Here is a 17,725-nt window from a genome sequence, read left to right on the forward strand (position 1 = left end):
GATGCTACACTTTATTGGTTATATATAATAATGACAGGAAAAGTGTATACATTTAGTATAGATGCAATATTTTCCCAGATATTTTTATGTGAAGTTGGCTTAAGCCAGTGATATGGAACCTAGAAATAAAGATGATCAATTGTATATGGTTTAAAAAAAAAAGAAAGCATGTCTAGCCAGCCGATGGTGGCGCACGCCTTAAATCCCAGCACTTGGGAGGCAGAGGCAGGCGGATCTCTATGAGTTCGAGACCAGCCTGGTCTACAGAGCTAGTTCCAGGACAGGCTCCGAAGCCACAGAGAAACCCTGTCTCGAAAAAAAAACAAAAAAACAAAAAAACAAAACAAAAAAAAAAAACATGTCTAGTGTTCATTTGAATTCAACTGAATTAGCTAATGTTGAACTGATTTATGGATTGGGTCCTTAATTAAAATTTTGTAGTTCTTTAAAACTATGATCACCTTTGTATATATCAAGAGAAATGTGTATTTAAACATTGTCATCTGGCATGCTGAAATTCACAACTATGTGGGACTAACTGACTTATAAAATGTTTATACGGTTAAGAAGCCCTTATCTGAAGTCCTTGAGACCATAACTGTTAGATTTTAAATTATTTTAGATTTGGGAATATAAATGTGTGTATATGATATATAGTCACACATATATGTGTATATAACTCATTAATGTATCACGAGCCTAAATAGGAAATGTAGGTCTCACACATACTTTACATATATATCTTTAAGGAAATTTTATGTAACATTTAGCATGTCTGCTTTCTAAAGATTCTTTTTAAGACTTTTTATATTCTTATTGTATGTGCTCATTTGGTTTAGTTGGTTTGTTTGTTTTGCGTTTGTTTTGAGACAATGTTTCATCAAGTTACTCTGGTTAAAATGTGGAACTCACTAGTAAACCGGGCTGACCTTGAATCCACAGGCATCTGCCTGCTTCTGCCTTCCAAGAACTGGGATTAAAAGCATATGCTACGCCTGGTTTTCAGTATTTTATCTGTGTATGTGTGTGTTCCTGGGGGGGAGGGAAGGTCATCCGTCCATCTGTCTGTTTGTCTTTAGTCTATGCCTGTGTGTGGGTCTGTCTGTTTCTGTGTGTGTCAGTGTGAGTGAATGCCACACAAATGCAGGTAGACAAAAACTAGGCATCTGATCCACCTGTAGCATCAGTTACTGGTGGTTTGTATTCACTTTGCATGGGTGCTGGGATTCAGGCTCAGTCCTCTGGAAGAGCAGCAAATACTCCAAAATCTGAGCCATGTCTCCAGCACCACATCTGTCTGACTCATTGTGTGACTCATTAATTCAGAAAGCTTTAGATTTTGGAGAGTTTTGGATTTTCAGGTTAGAAATGTTCAGCCTGTATCTAACTGTGCTGGGAAATATCTAAGCGACATTCTAATTTGGATAAACATTCCCACACCAGAGTGGATGAAGATACACAGGGGACGGAAGCGTTAAAGGGGCTTCAAGAAAGTGTGCCATCAAACCCGCTACGGCCTCGTGCAGCAAACTGAAAAGCAGAAACTGAACAAGGTCACAACAAACCAGCCATAGAAATCACTCTAAACCACTGGTGGGTGGTCCTTGAAGCTTCACTGGGAAAGGGATTCTTTGGCTTTCTCCCAAAATTCCCCCTAAGGAAATGTTCAAAAGTTCTCTAACATAAAATCTCTTCACAGAAGTCAAACAAGTTGTAGCTAAGCAGGGCCATGGACTCCACATACCTTAGTCCAATTCAAATTTGAGTTCTTCCTATAAAAAAAATGAGCTAATATCACCTATATTTCTGTTTTGCTTGGTTTGGTTTGGTCTGGGGTTTTTTTTTGAGACAGGGTTTCTCTGTAGCTATGGAGCCTGTCCTGGAACTAGCTCTTGTAGACCAGTCTGGCCTGGAACTCACAGAGATCTGCCTGCCTGTACCTCCCGAGTGCTAGGATTAAAAGTGTGTATCACCACCGCCACCTAGTTTATCACCTATATTTCTGAATCATGACCAGAATTAAGAAGTTGATAAAGCCTTTAAATAATAGATAAGCAATGTTACTTCTCTAGATCAATCTTTTCTTTGTCACTGTTTCTCAAAATATGGAACCCTACAACTGCATCAGAATCTCTGGGCATTTATCACAAACATTAATTCCATAATTCCTGGAGGTAGAGCCTCTCATTCATTTTTATCAAACACTGTAAGCTTAAGGACCATTTAAAGCAAGCAGGCTGGTGGCAAAGCCTATATAGGTCCAGTTACTGGAGAGGCTAAGGCAGGAAGGTAGCAGATTCAAAGCCTATCTATCTATGAAAGCAACAAACCAAATTCAAGACCGACCTGTGAACTTACTGAGACGTTCTGTAATTATAAAATATAACAGAACTGGGTGTTTAGTGCAGGGTCAGAAAGCTTGCCTAGCATGCACAAGGCCCCAGTGGTTTCATGCTCAGTCCCGCAAAAACTAAGCTGTCATAAATGTTTAGCTTCACTGGCCTGCTCAGACTCCAAAACCAATTATAAAACTTTCCCCCACAAAATATTTTATAAACTTACTGCTCTCCTCGAGAGTAGAAAAGGAAGAACTTGAACCCTCTACATGACAAACCCCAATTTTTCATTCTTTGGAGGGTGCATTCTTTTTCTTGCTTTAAGCATTTGTCTTTATCTCCTAAGACACTCCAATGTTTATACATGTTTAGGGAAAACAAAAATAAATTATAACCTCTCATAATGCGAAAACTACTTATTAAATATCCTAATTTTAATTTCAAACCATTTAATTAAGACAAAGTTCAATAAAAATGGCCAATCCTTTTATTTCTGGATGTTCAAAAATGGGTTAGGAATGGAACTCCATAGGGTGCCTGCCTAGTATGGTCAAGGCCTTGGGTTTGAGCCACAGTCCAAAAAGACGAAAAGCTAGCTGGAATAACAGCTAAATAGTAGCTTTTTACTTCCAAGCATGAGATAATGTGTATGTATAATTTATGCCCAAATCAAAAACTACCTACCATGGATTTTAATATCTAATTTTATTAGTTTCTGATCTGGTTTAATGTCTAATTCAGCATACGCTTCATGACAGCTAAAAGAAAAGAGAAACAGTAGGAACTTCTGATTGGAGAAAGTCTACAACGTTATGACATTCAGCAGCATTCTTTACATAAGAATCAGTTCTCAAAAAGCACACGCTCCAGAACATGAAAATAAACTTCTGTTTCCATATTTGTTTCCAAAAGCAGTCATTCTAGAATAACTATTCATCACCTAAAACGTAGCTGAATCAAGTAAGAAATAATTATCAAACGCGAATACCAATCCAAAGCACAGATTTCTGCTCTTCTGTTTAGCTTCTTCTTTAGACAAAAGCAGGAAATTGTTAATATCCTTATTATAAAATTCTGACCACACACATTGGCCTTTCCAAGTGATTCAGGGGGGAAAAAAGTCAACAGAAACTCCTGAGATACAGCAGTCTTCAGCATGGCCATGAGAACCTCTGACGATAAGTGCTCTGTTCCTGAGGAGGGATCCTTGTGCTGTTCATGAAGACATGTTCCATTTCCTTTACCAGGCAAATGGAAGACATAGCACTGCCAACCAAATCTTTCCATTCTGTTTACTCAAAACACTTCAGGTTGGCATTAGCACAGAAATCTCCGCCCCGGGAGAAGCTAGCTCAAATACACTCGTTAGCATCTTTGGTTACAGGGCAATACAGTGTGTAGACGCTGTTAATAAGAGCTCTACAATGGCTATGTCAAGACGGAAAAATCCTACAGGTAGACACAAGTGCAGTCTATACTGCCTAAGTTCTTTGCAAGTCACTATGCAAAGTACAGCTCTTTTTTTGAAATGTCAAACGTACTGATCGCATCCATCTCACGATGGAGCCAATCACAAACTTTCTATCCTACAAGTCAACTGGAAAGGTCCCTGAATGGGAGTTCTTTAGTAGATAGTTAGGTCTCCAAGGGGCATACGTAAGATAAGAACATGTCCAGTTGGTTCTTCACAATCACTTCATCTGGATGCAGCTTGTGGGGTAGATGATGAGCCAAGGTCATCTCCCAGGCATCAACAAGATAGACTCCAACCCCTGAGAACATCCTCCGAAGGATAGTGTCCAACTGAAAGTTGTACCAGTCACTGTTGAAAAGGCTGACCTCAGGCCCCAGCTCTTGGGCATTGCCTGTCCGGATGACAACCACAGTCTTAGGGCTTCGATCTAGGAGTTGGACCACGGCTCGTCGGATATTCCTGAGTCTCCGGATATATACTTCCAAGGGGAATGTGCTAAAGTGAGACCACACAGCTATGGCCACCACTGTGTTCTTCCCTCCCACAATCCCATTCAGCTCATTGGCCACATAGTGAAGCTCACTACTGAAGACACTCGTGAAGCGGATGGGTGGACCATGGCAGCGATATTTGAGCAAGATGTTGTGTTTCTGGTCCACTGCAAGGAAGGGACCAACGTTCTTGGGACTACCCAAATTAAACTCCACTAAATCTGAAACAAGGAAAACATCAAATTAATGAAAAAATTTCAATCTAAACACATACATTCTGAATAGTTAAGTGGTTTTGCCAAATTTTTTTTTTTTTTTTTTTTTTGGTTTTTCAAGACAGGGTTTCTCTGTGGCTTTGGAGCCTGTCCTAGAACTAGCTCTTGTAGACCTGGCTGGTCTCGAACTCACAGAGATCCGCCTGCCTTTGCCTCCCGAGTGCTGGGATTAAAGGTGTGTGCCACCATATTTCTTAAAATGGCGGTACAACAAAGAGGCTCAATGTAAGTATAAAAGGAATACCCATTCTCCGTGTCCCATTTTGAATCAGTGGACCTTTAGTCTTTAGTCTAGTGCCCTAATTATTCAAATCACTCCAAAACATCACATAAGAAGCAATATTATCAGTGAGAGAGTCTGATATGTCTAAGAGGATTACCTCCATTAAGCCAAGAAATCTTGTTATTGTCACAGCTCACAGAATATTTAAGAATGAAGTTGACATTCATATGTTATCCTTATAATAAATGAGTAATCTATCTTCTAGGATGGGGCTGTAGCTTCTATTTTATGAGCATATTTCAGTAACCACACACATCTTTTGGAAAATTCTGCCATTTGCAAAAACATGTATAAGCCTGGAAGGATGTCACACTAAGTAAAATAAACAAGACACAGAAAGATAAATATTCCATAACCTTCCTTATATGCAGTAATTTTAAGAGTTTAACTCTCTGAGGGCTAGAGAGATGGTTCAGTGGTTACGAGCACAGATTGTAGGGCTGGAGAGATGGTTCAGAGGTTAAGAGCACTGGCTGTTCTTCTAGAAGTTCTGGGTTCAATTCCCAGAAACCACATGGTGGCTCTGATCTATACTGGGATCTGATGCCCTTTTCTGGCATAAAGGTGTACATATAGATAGAGCACTCATATACATAAATAAATCTTTTAAGAGAGAGAGAGAGAGAGAGAGAGAGAGAGAGAGAGAGAGAGAGAGGGCACTGACTACTCTTCCAGAGGACCAGAGTTCAATTCCCAGCATCCACATGGCAGCTAACAACTGTCTATAACTCCAAGATCTGACACCCTTACACAGATATACATGCAGGCAAAACATCAATACACATAAAATAAGTTAAAAAAAAATCCAACTCTCAGAGAGTAGAAACTCACTGAAAGTCAGGGAGCTTGGGAGGCAAAGGAGAAGTCAATCAAGGGTAGCTATTCTAATGAGGAAGAATCAGTTTAGGAGACCTGCCTTGCAGTTGACAATAACATACTTCAGAAACACCCGGAGAGATTTTAAAGGTTCCCACTGCAAATAAATAAGCATATGAAGTGACAGGTATGTCAGTTAGCTTGATAAGATCATTCTGTCAATATATCCTATTGTACCCTAGAAATATATGCAATTGTTTGTCAAATTAAAAATAAACTTTTAAGCCAAGAATGGTAGCATATGGGTATAATACCAGCACCTGGAAGGCTAAGACGGGGGATTGCTGAGTTCAAAGCTATCCAGAGCTACAGAGAGAGATCTTGCCTCAACAAAGGGAAACAAATAAATAAATCTAAATTATACTTCTGAATAAAAAAAAAACAAGTTTCTTTTTTTTTCTAATAAACAAAAGAAAAAAAGCGGTTCTGTTTCTTTTGACTTTTATTTTTACCCTATAGTTGGAAAACCATACTAATGTCCTACAAGAAAACTTGTCTAACATAAGAAATATCTAGGTTAAGTGGTGGCCTCATGCCCTTAATCCTAGCACTGGGAGGCAGAAGCAGGTGGATCTCTATGAGTTTGAAGCCATCCCAGTCTATATAGTGAGTTCCAGACTAGCCAGATAGTGATATCCTTCTCAAGAAAAAAAAAAAGGAAAGGAAAGCGAGAGAGAGGGAGGAAGGAAGTGAGTCAGCAGCACGACATGGAAATCCTTCCTCCCCCGCACCTCTAAGTCGTGTTTCAAGGCCCAGTTCCTACATAATCTAAGTACACGGGAAGCAGAGGCAGGAGGATTCCCACAAAGTGGAGGCCAGGTAGATATATAAAGCAAGCTGCAGGCTAGTGCTGTAGGAATTCCTACCACCAGTAGCTTTTAAGTTACCCGCCTACTTGGGTGTGGCCTCTTATACTGCATATGCCAATGAAAAGTGCACATCTGGCCTCTTTCCCGGTTGCTGTCCCCCGTTGGAGCAGAGGATTGTGATCTGTGAGTCTACCCCTAAATAAATAACCCTCTATTATACTCAATTCTGAGCTACTGTGGGATTTCTTTTAAGCGTCCTTCTTTAGGCTAGCAAGAGTACACAGCAAAACCTGTCTTACATTAAATACATACATACATACATACATACTAGTAAATGTTGTTAATGCAATTCCAGTCACATTTCCTTAGCAGCTGCCCAGTGCCCACTACCACAGGTGCCATGGATCAACTAAGACAGACACCAGTGTCTTGCCTCACAGTTTATAGTCAATTCTGAAAAGGCCACATCCGACTATATTCCCCTTAAGGGTTAAAGGCAGATTCCATTGTATGCTCTATGCGGTCCTGAGTTTCTCCTTTAGACTCTCCGCCTTCGTTCATTACTATGTAGCGTCCGGAGTTAAAGCGAATAAAAGTTCACGCTATCATCGTTTGATAAAGATCAGGCACCCACACAAGGCTGTATTATATCAGATGAAAACCTGTCTGTAAAGGTTCTGGTGGAAAATCATCAAAACAGCCTGTGTGATCATTGCTATTAAAGGAAATATCAAGCTACGTCATCAGAAATTATGAAGAAGCAACTACAGACGCCTTGCAGGCCTGCCCGGTCAGCACCAAGGCTTACCCAGCACCGTGCCACACACGACTTCCTCCTCCAAATGTTTAATCTCTGCTTCAATAACCAGAACTGGACCAGGTCTGTTTCACCAAAAAACTGAAATTGACTTTCTATTCTTTGGAGTAAAATCTACTTCCTTTTCTTTTAAAAAGTAAATTAGAGATGATTGTTTTAAAAAGTCATAAGCAACTCATACACAAAACAATAAGAATTTATTTTATTTTTTTAAAAAAGACTCCATTTACAGGGTAGGAGAGATGGTTCAGTGGTTAAGGGCACTCACTGCTCTTCCAAAGGTCCTGAGTTCAATTCCTAGCACCCCCATGGCAGCTCACAACTGTCTGATGTCCTCTTCCAGTGTGTAGATTTACGTGCAGACAAAGTACCCATATACATAAATACATATATAAAGAAATCTTAAAGAGAAAATATAAAAAGCCACTTAGAACCATTTAAAAAAATAGTCCCCACATAGACTGAGGAAATGGCTCAACTGGTGCTTTCTATAAAAATATGAATGAGGACCTGAGTTTGATCCTCAGAACTCAAGCAAAGTGGGGAGATGGCACAAACGCTTGTAATCATGATGCTGGAGAGGCAGGGACAGCCAGGTCTCTCCGGATCACTGGCCAGTGAGACTGCCTCACAAAGCAAGCTGGACAGAGCCTAAAAACAAACACCCCGGGTTGACCTGGGCCTCCTGCACAATATCTTCACACACACCCATTTGCGCCCATACATGCACATACACAGAAACACAGACAGCTCCCACAACATCACCTGTTCCTTAATAGGTGAGCACATGACCCTAGAGAAGAAGAGAATGCCTCCTGTGGATAAGTGGTAGGTCTCCAACCAGCCCAGTCTTATGGATCTGAGCTGGGCAGACACTAAGAATGCTGGGACATACCCAAAGTCTCTCAACGGAAACCATCTCTATCTCAGAATCCCGTTGAGAAGAGGCCTAAGGGATGCCTTTGCTACAAGGACCCACTTGGCTAATTCCTTCCAGTAAAATCCTTTATAGACCTAGAGTTGAGCCAAACAGAACCAGAAAAGAAATAGCTGGTAGTGGCCAACTGTTTTATAATCCAGATTAGTAGAAGTGAGGGACACCTGTGCGGGGACATAGTTCAGCTGTCTAATCTGACACAGAGAATGAAGCCCTGCAGAGCAGGTGACTCATCCCAGGCCAGAGAGAGGCAGCGGGATAAGCCTCTGTGAGAGACCTCATTTCTGCCACATCCAAGACTCCACAGCCGACCAGATGCTGGCACACATCTTCCAGGGTTAAGATACATCCTTAGTCCCATAGAGAAACTGCCTCCTCACCTGACGCCTCTCTTCGGGCACCAAAGGGAACCTGTTCCTTTCACATCTGACTTCACGTACACAGGGAAACAGTTACAAAAGCAAAAGCAAAAGCACCAACCTGGGACAAACATAGTGAGGTATTCAAACCACTGCCTGATCGTGGAGTCACCAAATAAATACACCATTTTTCTTTGCAAGCATTCTGTGATGTTATCAGGGTCATTAAAACGACGCATCTTAAACCTCCTGGGCCTCCACTGGTCTTTGTAGAAATATCCAGAAGGAAAAGTTCCTGAACCTTGAGATACTTCTAGGTCATCCGTTTCTGCAAAGAAAAAAGGGGAAATTTATTGTAAGATTCTGAATTTCATCTTCAAAAACAGACACAAAAAAAGAAAAAAAGTTTTCAGAAGAAGGAAAAAAACCTAGACCCACACATTTGCTGTCCTACAAGCTTACAAGCAGTACTTCCTGCTGTCTTAGCTTGAAGAAATCCCAGGCTTTCCCCATATTCTAAAATGGGAAGATGAGAAGTGGTTATGGGGTACTGGAGGACACCGGGGGGGAAAAGGCACATTAGGCATTCCGTGTGTGTGTGTGTGTGTGTGTGTGTGTGTGTGTGTGTGTTTATCAACGTGCAAAATAAAGGAAAATGAAACCCAGGGGAAAGTATCTGCCCAGCATTATTTCAGAATGAGAGGATCACTTTTTAATCCCAATGCCTGAAAGAAAATGATGTCTTAATTTCACATTAAGTTTTATATATATGAGATTATGTAATATATGTATATTAATATAGCAATATTAATACAATGTTTCTCAGTCCATTAAAGGTTTAATCCTTGTGTTCCCAATTCAGATTTTAATTCCAGAAAACCACGGTTGTCGACTACACACAAGAAAGCAATGCTATGTGGTGGATTGTAGGACTCATAAGCAGCACTGAAAAGCATCAGCTGTGTGTGCTCAACCTCCGTAGCCTACACATGGTATCGCCAGCACCAGGACACCTTTTAGGGAGATTCAACATCTCTCTGCCCGAGCACCTCCTTGGGAGATGCCACTGTGGAGGTGACACACACAGCAAGGCGGCAAGGCTTCAAAACACAAAGTACTAGCTGGCACCCCTTTATTTGACTCCTTAACACTGTCCATATACTCAATTCAAATTATTTTGTATGTCCAATTCTTCCTTTTAAAATGTCTATTTTCTAGCTTGCTAGTTCATGTTTAATAAAAACAGGAAAATATTTACCTCCAAAAATGGGCGAAAACTGTTCCCATAGATACTCCTATGCTCACATGATTGCTGGTCTGCTAGCTTGAGGATGGCATGTCCTGTTGTCATATAACAAACTGTAGGGTTCCCCTGATCAGTAATATTCTCTTTTACCTTAGGCATCTGCTAATTCTTTGTTGGCTCAGAGACTAAGTGAAAAAGGAACTGGTATTTGGCAAAAGTTTTAGTTTGGCAGGTATGAATACCAAAGCAGAGCAAGGCAAAGAACCAACATTTATTTGACTTATTCAAGAGCAATTTCCTTAGGAAAATAGAGCAGAGTCCACTTGGAGTTACAGCTACACTACTCAGGAGGCTTGAGTCGTGATCCCTTGAGCTCAGGAGTTCAAGACCAACTGAGGAACAGAGTAAAACACCATCACAAAATGAGACCAAAAATCACAGCCAGCAAACAAAACCTCAGCAAATGATCAAGTATTGCTTCACCTTTGCCTGCCTAAAAACTCCCTTGTTGTTTTATTATTACACTGTGTGTGTGTGTGCGTGTGTGTGTGTTCACCACAATGTATATAATGGAAGTCAGAAGACAACTTGTAGGAGTTGGTTCTCTCTTGCTATGTGGGGGCCAGGGAATCAAACTCAGGTTATCAGGCATGGCAGTCAGGGCTCCACCAGCCGAGCTGTCTCGCCTGTCCTCCGTGATTTAATGTGTCAATGCTGCATAGCCAGAGAGCTACAGAGAACACACCTAGGGCGCAAAGAAAACCCTGGAATCAGAATTAAAAGTGATTTTGAAGTTACAGTTTTATCCCTGGTAATTTGGCAGATTCAGTTATTTTGCGTCAAATACGCGTTAAAAAGAAAAGTATATATCACAGAGGAAGCAATTACTATCTCCATGAGAAGGTTAATTATATTGACTACCAGAGTTTAGTCAAGCAGAGCAAATCAATTACTGAACCTGACAGTCATCCTTTAAATGCAGGGTGCTGTTTAAGAGTGGAATGTGTGTGCCTATACCGCCCCCTAATGGTCAATTTGTACAACAGCGTTTCCTGACTGGTTTCAAATCATTTGAAGTTGCTTAGAAAGTGTTTCTTGGAACTTCAACTTGGGCCTTCAAATCACTAAGATATGAAATTCTCTTAAATTGATAAAATAACCCCTAATCTACTATTTCTTTGGAATAAAAATAAAGACAGAAAATAAAAATTCGGTATTACTAAATTGTTATTCTGAATATTAGTAAAGGGGGAATTTTACCAAGACAGATCTTTATGCAAAATATAAATATGTCTTTGGCTTACTTCAAAAATAAACTTTTTGAGACTCCTTATGTAAAACCAGAAGGCACATTTTTGATTACTTGCAAGTACTGTCCCGCCTTCTCTAAATATCTTGGCTTCTCTTCAAGGGCCAGATCTGATGTTTTTCTCCAACGGTTAGTGCTATCTCATGTGCTGCAAGAATTTTCTCCATGGGGGAGACTAATCAGTATATGCCCCAGCCACAACAGTCCCCCAAAGAAACCAAGGTTCAGTTCTACTGAAGATCACCCTGGGGAACCAATGCATTTACTAGGCTTTCTCACAGAGCATGGATGAGGGGCTGCTGCCAGGGGTGCTGTGGTCCTAAAGCAGCCACACTGGAATATCTTCACTCAGCAACAGGAGGCAACTCCCCAATAGCCACAGATGGCGTTCCCCTTCTCATAGTCTCCGCAGCCTACCTCCTCTACCCCCACCCAAGACCCCAAAGGCCCCAAAGGCCTGAGAGAGCAGCTGGATACTCAGGTGAGAGACCAATGGCTCCCAGAGCCCCGCTTCTCTGAGGAAGTGCCAACAGTCAACAGGCCCGGCTGTGGGGAGCACACACTGCTAGTCTTATGATGGTGACATTACTCTGCTGGAGGCTGGGGAGGATAGCACCATCCAGTTCCACATTGTCCATTAGCCTAATGAGGGCTAGCTGGACCGAAAACAGAACACAAGGAGAGAAAAAAGGCTGAGAAATTTTCCTCAATCAACTACAAAGAGCAGGATGAAAAGAATTCCATGAGAACTAAGGGCATAAGTTTGGGGACCATCTCAGCAAGACAGGTGAGGTCCCTAATAAGGTATGGGTTCAATTCCCAACAAGGGTAGGGTCCACCAAGTCCCTGAGCGAGTTAGCTGGGAACGCGTAGGGACCATAGCACAGATAGGAAAGGAAAGTCACCAGTAATTCCAACACTGAGGAAGTCTGTCTGCCACCAGACACTTGCCCTTTCTGATAAGCAGGTCTACTCCACCTAAAAACTGTTTTTTGCTTTTAACTGGAATTATAGCTTCATGTGATGGTAATATGGTGGTCTTAAGAAATACTCTGCACTCTAAATATCTTGGGGAAATAAATTAGCTTATATGTAAATAGTAAAACTTGTAGGGAAAAAAAAGCTTCAAAATATACAACCATAGAAAAATAAGGGGAAAGATTATGAATTCATTTAAATTGATCTAAAAACCTTCCTTGACAATGTTATTCAGAGCCCAGTAAAAAGTGCTTATATGTTGCCATTTTCCTGTTTAAATTGTTTACGTGTGTTTAAGAAAAGATTCTGAACTTTTTTTTTTTTTGCTTGTTTGTTTTTGGAAACAGGGTTTCTCGGTGTAACCCTGGTTGTCCTGGAACTCACTCTGTAGACCAGGCTGGCCTCGAAATCACAGAGATCCACCTGCCTCTGCCTCCTGAGTGCTGGGATTAAAGGTGTGCACCACCACCATCCAGCTAAGATTCTGAACTCTTAAGGTTGGGGTGGGGATGATATAAAATGAGCCTAAAACATCTCATGGTGTCAGAAAGTAAGGAAGCGCTCGATGAAGAGATGTGCATACATCATGGGGTGAAGAAAAGTGGTTCATACTCATAATCCCGCACCGGGGAGGCCAAGGCAGGCAGACTTCATATTTGAGGCCAGCATGGGTTTACAGAATCCAAACTCAACTGTCAAATTTGGAACAATTCTGGTGCGCACACACATAAATAGTGATTGGTTTAAGCTGAATTTTATCTCAAAAATAAAATATCTGGGCATAGTGGTGCACACCTTTGGTCTCAGCACTCTCTGGGAGTTCGAGGCCAGCCTGTTCTACATAGTAAGTTTTCGGATAGCCAGGTTACATAATGAAACCCTATCTCAAAAATAAAGTTAGTCGAATTAAAAGAAACCAAATAATGGCAAGTCTACAGCGATGTAGACATGAAAATGGACAGCCCTTCTTCATGCTAGCATTCCAATTAATAAACCTGAAAAGGAGGGGCAGGAGAGATGGGTCAAAGGTTAAGAGCATTGACTGCTCTTCCAGAGGTCCTGAGTTCAAATTCTAGAAGCCATATGGTGGCTCAGAACCGTCTGTAATGAGATCTGATGCCTTCTTCTGGTATGCAGGCAAACATGCAAACAGAACACTGAATACATAATAAATACATAGACAGAAAAATCTTTTTAAAAAAATAACTCTTAAAAGGAATGTCACAGAAACCATTGCTACATTTGAATCCAACAGAAGTTGAAGTTAGTGGGTGAAAGTTTAAGTAGAAACATAATGTTTGCGTGGAAGAAAAGACAGAGCCTGCTTAGGGTCTTTATGAAGTACCACCTCTGTCAATGCGGCCTTCTGGGAAGCTCCCTCTACCTGGGCTCCTTGGATAATCAAAAAGTCAATTTTTCTCTAATTATCTACCTGCTACAATCTCTGAGTTCCTCACTCAGAGCCACAGTATTCAGTGCCAAATTAACACTGAGTTACTTTCTTCCATTAAAAAAAAAATCCAAGTGAGTTGAACCTATCTTCTCTCTACATAAAATAGCACATCGCCACAAGCCCGTACCAATTCCTGGCCGATTTGGGCACTGTCGGCAGAGATAACCTGTAAAAGCTCTGCTTCAGAATAATATAATGGAGCATGCAGATGGATATAAAGCAATGTGACCGCGCATCCCTCAGTACTAAAGCTGAGCTACCTTTTACTGGCTCCTGGAGTCTTCCTGTGTGTTCTGTATACCTTCAATATGGAATTTTCCACTATTAAAAAAAATGAAAAACGAAAAACCCCTCCTATTAACCTAGGACTCTACAGGACACCTGGGAACATCACAAACCTGGCAAGCATGGCAGAGTGGAAGGGAAGAAGGGCGGACTCATCAGTGGGGTAAGGAGTTTGCAGCGCAGTATTATTGAGGAACAAACATCACACCTACTAACACCCTGGCCACGGGTTGGAAGGAATTCTGATGGTTGAAGGTAAGCGTTTTCACTAATGATGCTCCACACACACATCCCCTACTAGGAGCAAGCCGTCTGGTTCAAGTGTAAATCAAATACAGATCTTCACCAGAAGGCTTGAAAGCTCCACCTAACTGCGCAAGGCAGAGACTACTATCTCTATCTGTCTACAAACCTTTTTTAGATCACATGATTTTTCATGAATTCTGAACCAGATACCAGCGTTTTAAAATATGTGACTAGCACAATTTAAAACTCAAATTAATTGAGAAAAACAAAACAAACAAACAAGCAAAACCTGAAGACTTCTGGTTTGATGCAGTGAAGAAAATCTGATCTCTGGGTGCAGGGGGTTTGGTTTTGCAGGAAACAAAGGAGCACACTGCCCCCTTGAGGTGGTCCTGGCTCCTTGATTCGTTCTGCATAGCTTACACAAGGCATATATAATACCCATCCTTCTGGGTGCACATGTATTGTATATCTAGTCCTTGTGGCAAAGGGGATGGCAATACATGTCATTGGGGGATAAATGTTATCAATAACTACAAAGTTTTCTCCTACCTATGAAGCCTCCTGCTCTCTAAATTTACTATAGCAAAGACAGCACCTTTCCTCCTCTGAGTTTCATTCTTTTATGGCTTTGGTGCTGTGAGACAGAATCTCACTATGTAGTTCAAGTTAGCCTGGACTCAAAGCAGTCCCCCTGCCTCAGCCTCCCAACGATGACAGATGTAAGCTGCTGTTCCCAGCTTACACTTTTATATTAATACTTACACCCGTAGATCAGAATTGTGTCAACTCACCGGTTTGTAGGTGCTGCTGTGAGTCAACCACAGACTGAGCCCAGGCCTTGGAAATGCTAAAAAATGGACACTTTTCGACCGAATCCTAAATTCCACCTCTACGCAAGTGTTTCAACACCTCACGTAACTATTTACATACCTGTCCTGATTATCTATAGTACAAAATTATCCAACAGCACTTGACATACCGCCAAACATAATGAAGTTACCGACTGGGCTTTTAGGTTTTTAATTTTATTTTATTTTGAGCTATTTCTGTCTTAGTAGCAACAAAAGGTTAGAAGCTTCCCTATTAGAAAACATAGCTCTAGAGGCTCTAGATAAATATAGAGTATACCGTGGAAGAAAAAGAAGACAAGTTTTACATTAGCACACCTAGAACAGCCCAGAATTAAATACACAAGATCTAGCTGAGTTTTAAACATAAGCCCCCACTATTCTCAGTTCGCGCTCAGAAGAAGCCATGACATAAGAACGGGTGAAACCCGTCTTGTACATCAAACCCCTTAACATCGAAACAACACATGGGGCTGGAGAGATGGCCCAGCAGTCAAGGGCACAGCTGCTCCCGCAGAGGACCCCGGCTGGGTTCCCAGCTCCTCCACGGCCCCTCACAGTGTTCTGACACTCCAGCCCCAGGAGCTCCAGCTCCCTGACCTGGCTCCTGTGTACTGCAGGCCTGCAGTGTGCATACACACACACACACGGGGGAACACTCAGAAAATAACAAATGAACACTCTTGAAGGGAAAGAGAACCATCATCAAGCTCATCTAATTTTACCTTTCGTTCTCCTGGAAATCACAGTCACCCAGTCAGGTCCGCTGGAGTTGATCGGCATTTTGATATTGACACCACTTTGGAAGAAAATGAAAAAAAAAAAAAGAAATCACGAGTTTAGATTGAGATTCAGGGACATTTGTTTGCAGTTGTGTTTCTTTACCTGTAAGTGAAAAAAATACATATGCTTTCACGGCGCCTTATAAGTGAAGCAGAAAAATTAACCAATATGACTAATAGTTATTAAGCTAGGGCTCTTGAGAGAAGGTACTACACACTGAAGAGAAATTACTAAATCCTCAATATGTCTTCACTGTTGTTCACACACACACATACACACAAACTATACATACTACTTTGCCAGTCTTAGGAATGCAACTCCACAGTATCTAACTCCAGGTTGAATGTTCCTTTTGAAAACAGAATTCTACTTTGTTACTACGTGATTTTGGGGTCACAAGTCTCTATTGAACTAAGTATGCTAGGTTCCTAGGGCAAGCCCAGGTCTGGGAGGAGTCCCCGAGGAGATGCCCTGCCTCCAAATAGTACGCAAACAGTCTTTGTTCACCAGTGCGGACTCTCCAGGTGTCTGCGCCCCTACACACACCTCTCAAGGATATGGGTGGGGCTTCACTCACTTTGAATCTTTAGCTCTTAGCTCAGGCTGCAGACTAGCGCTATGCTCAGTAAATTCTCTTGAAAACCTGAAGGAGAGCGAAAGCCAGCAGCAAGGGCTGGGGATCCAGAAGAGTCACTGCCGGGACTCTGGTACTCCTATCAAAAACGAGCTTTAAAAATGCAGACTGCTTGGCCTCCTGTGGGATATTTCCAGCGCTCCCTGTTCAAGAACAATGTGTTCATCCTAGGGATGAAGAGTAAGCTCCACTTACATCCGGGACACCGTCTAGCTCTGGCTTATGTGGTAAGACTCCCAGAATCTCCTCCCTAATGGGAATTGATATTCTACAGAACACAGACAAAAAACAAGTAATGAAGGATCTATACAGGGCTGGCTACGCTGGAGTACAACAGAATTCCTTATTTTACACAAAGACATTTGGTGACTTTCAAGAGCGCACATGTAAACCACTCTCAAAAACTTAAGAGTTGCTTTTATCCAAAAATACATAATAACTTTCACATAAAGCTTGAAGGACAGTTTCCCCATAATTTTCCTGCAAAAATATTTAACCTCAATTTAGTTGTATGAAAACAACAAAGCAAATCTAAAGTAAGAAAACATTTTATAAAAGTATCAATATTGGGCCGGGCAGTGGTGGCACATGCCTTTAATCCCAGCACGCGGGAGGCAGAGGCAGGTGAATCACTGTGAGTATGAGGACAGCCTGGTCTACAAGAGCTAGTTCCAGGACAGCTAGGACTGTTACACAGGGAAACCCTGTCTCAAACAACAACAACAACAACAAAAATCAATATTGAAATTGTCCATCCCATAAAAAGCACAAGAGATGAAAGAATTTTCCTCAATTTAAAAAGATAACAAAGTATAGAATGTGATCATAGATCACATAATTAACAAAGGACAACACTGGGGACACCCAGACATGAACTAGACGCACGCACTGGTCACCAGTGCTGTATCAGTGACAAATGTCCCAACTGTGATAACTGTTATGATGACTCGCTGGACACCCTGCTCTTGGAGATGTTTGCTGCTGGGGTCGGTGCTCTGATGTCTGCAGCTTACTCTATTTCCAGCAGGAAAACAGACACAAGCGTACGCATACCCTGCTCTCGGAGATGTTTGCCGCTGGGGTCGGTGCTCTGATGTCTGCAGCCTACTCTATTTCCAGCAGGAAAACAGACACAAGCGTACGCATACCCTGCTCTCGGAGATGTTTGCTGCTGGGGTCGGTGCTCTGATGTCTGCAGCCTACTCTATTTCCAGCAGGAAAACAGACACAAGCGTACGCATACCCTGCTCTCGGAGATGTTTGCTGCTGGGGTCGGTGCTCTG

General features: G+C 41.6%; 1 protein-coding gene across 5 annotated transcripts in view; it reads right to left on the reverse strand.

Annotated features, from left to right (window-relative positions):
- Nucleotides 1-2,802: 2,802 nt before the first annotated feature.
- Nxpe3 (neurexophilin and PC-esterase domain family member 3) overlaps nucleotides 2,803-17,725 on the reverse strand; it is a 52,346-nt gene continuing 37,423 nt past the window's right edge. For all 5 annotated transcript variants that reach the window (XM_075964413.1, XM_075964430.1, XM_075964439.1 and 2 more), the window contains 3 exons: nucleotides 15,751-15,824; nucleotides 8,779-8,985; nucleotides 2,803-4,522 (listed from right to left, as the gene is read on the reverse strand). In XM_075964413.1, the coding sequence (XP_075820528.1) occupies nucleotides 3,972-4,522; nucleotides 8,779-8,985; nucleotides 15,751-15,824 (832 nt within the window). In that variant the 3' untranslated portion in view covers nucleotides 2,803-3,971. The remainder of the gene's footprint in view (nucleotides 4,523-8,778; nucleotides 8,986-15,750; nucleotides 15,825-17,725) is intronic.

The sequence above is a fragment of the Microtus pennsylvanicus genome, chromosome 1 (genome assembly GCF_037038515.1).
Source record: "Microtus pennsylvanicus isolate mMicPen1 chromosome 1, mMicPen1.hap1, whole genome shotgun sequence".
Classification (NCBI taxonomy): domain Eukaryota; kingdom Metazoa; phylum Chordata; class Mammalia; order Rodentia; family Cricetidae; genus Microtus; species Microtus pennsylvanicus.